The sequence below is a fragment of the Branchiostoma floridae genome, chromosome 5, assembly GCF_000003815.2.
Source record: "Branchiostoma floridae strain S238N-H82 chromosome 5, Bfl_VNyyK, whole genome shotgun sequence".
In the NCBI taxonomy this organism is placed as follows: Eukaryota; Metazoa; Chordata; class Leptocardii; order Amphioxiformes; family Branchiostomatidae; genus Branchiostoma; species Branchiostoma floridae.
This window is the reverse complement of record NC_049983.1, coordinates 5899976-5901460: the sequence shown is the minus strand read 5'-3', so window position 1 is coordinate 5901460 and position 1485 is coordinate 5899976. Positions and strand designations below refer to the sequence as shown.

At 36.8% G+C, this 1485-nt stretch overlaps 1 protein-coding gene across 1 annotated transcript in view; it reads left to right on the top strand.

Moving 5' to 3' along the window:
* The window catches only part of LOC118416688, a 5214-nt gene extending 4368 nt beyond the window's left edge, over nucleotides 1-846 (top strand). Inside the window, exons 6-7 of the mRNA XM_035821877.1 lie at nucleotides 156-200; nucleotides 798-846. Coding sequence (XP_035677770.1) covers nucleotides 156-170 — 15 coding nt within the window. The 3' untranslated portion in view covers nucleotides 171-200; nucleotides 798-846. The remainder of the gene's footprint in view (nucleotides 1-155; nucleotides 201-797) is intronic.
* The last annotated feature ends 639 nt before the right edge of the window (nucleotides 847-1485 follow it).

Below are 1485 nucleotides of genomic sequence, written 5' to 3'. Positions count from 1 at the left end.
AAGCAGCAAAAAAATACAAAAAATAAAGGTTCATTATTTATTTAATAATATCTATAAGGGGGGTCCCTTCAGTCTAGCTGATTATGACAGAGATACTTTTCTTTTTAGAGGCAAGATTACAATTACTTACTTTGCTTTAATTTGTTGTCCTTCAGGATTATCATGGATAAAGATGGAGCCCATAAGGCATACATTCTGAGGTAAGAACAACCGTATTCTACTGACTTCTGCCCTGTCCTTGGTGCTGAACCAATGTCTTGTGACATAAAATGTACATTTCTGAAAGGCAAACGTTAATTTACAATAAATTCTACACTAACGGAGGCTGCCCTAAGATGCTCCCTGCCCTACGATGCCACGGATTTTTTGCTGATCTTATTATGCATAAGTACGGCGTGTTTGTTGCCACTGACTTTGCCAATCAAAGAGTTAAATAAGCATAGCTAATGCATACAGGTGTTATTTGTATGCAAAGTATAGTTGTAACGTGTGCCAGGCCGGTGAGCAATACACACCGGCCTGGATTGAATCTATTTGTTACGGCATCATTACAAACGTGGAACGGGGCCTTCTGATTGGTCCGTGGGGCCTGGCTATAGGATAACGTAGCATAAATATACCACTAATAGAAATTAAACCGTTAACTATTTGCCCATGCCAAGCAATTCATGCATTTGAGATTAATGATATACAATCATGTTATTTAGGCATATGGTAATTGATATTTTCATACCATTTCTGGGTGTTGAAAATGCTAACAGTTCCTTAGACTTAGACTTGGTTGTTGATTTCTACAGGCTACAAGAACTGACTAAAGACCACAAGCAGTGGAATGAAATTCTAAGGTAAGAACAACCATATTCTACTGACTTCTGCCCTGTCCTTGGTGCTGAACCAATGTCTTATGGCATAAAATGTACATTTCTTAAAGGCAAACGTTAATTTGATACTGTAACTTCTACTTTTAGTTTTCTATTTCTTATCAGTTAACAGCCTGAGGTTGTAATAGATGAATAGACTTTATTATTCAGGTTGACAGCTTTGGCATATCTTTATGTTACTGTAAATGCATTTAAGTTCACGGGGATTTAATTTCGTGGCAGCAGGAAAAATGACTTTTCGCGGTGGTTTTAATTTCGCTGTAACACCATCGACTGCAGTCTTAAAACGGTATGGTATTACATAATAGAAAAATGTTTGCGGTGGTTTTAAGTTCGCGGTGAAGTGGTCGCCGCAAAAACTGCGAACATTAATCCACCGCGAACATTTCTGCATTTACAGTATTTCATGATTGTTGTCATTTCTATGATAACGTTATGTTTTATGGGTTGTTTCCAGGAACTTTGCCAACCGGCTAGAGATTGCCCAAATGTAAGTTTTCAAATGATCTTACAAATCAAAGTTTTAGGAAAATGATGTCAGCTATTAATATATAAAAGGAGAATTAGCTTGTACATAAAACATTGTAACGCTAGTTAACCTTTA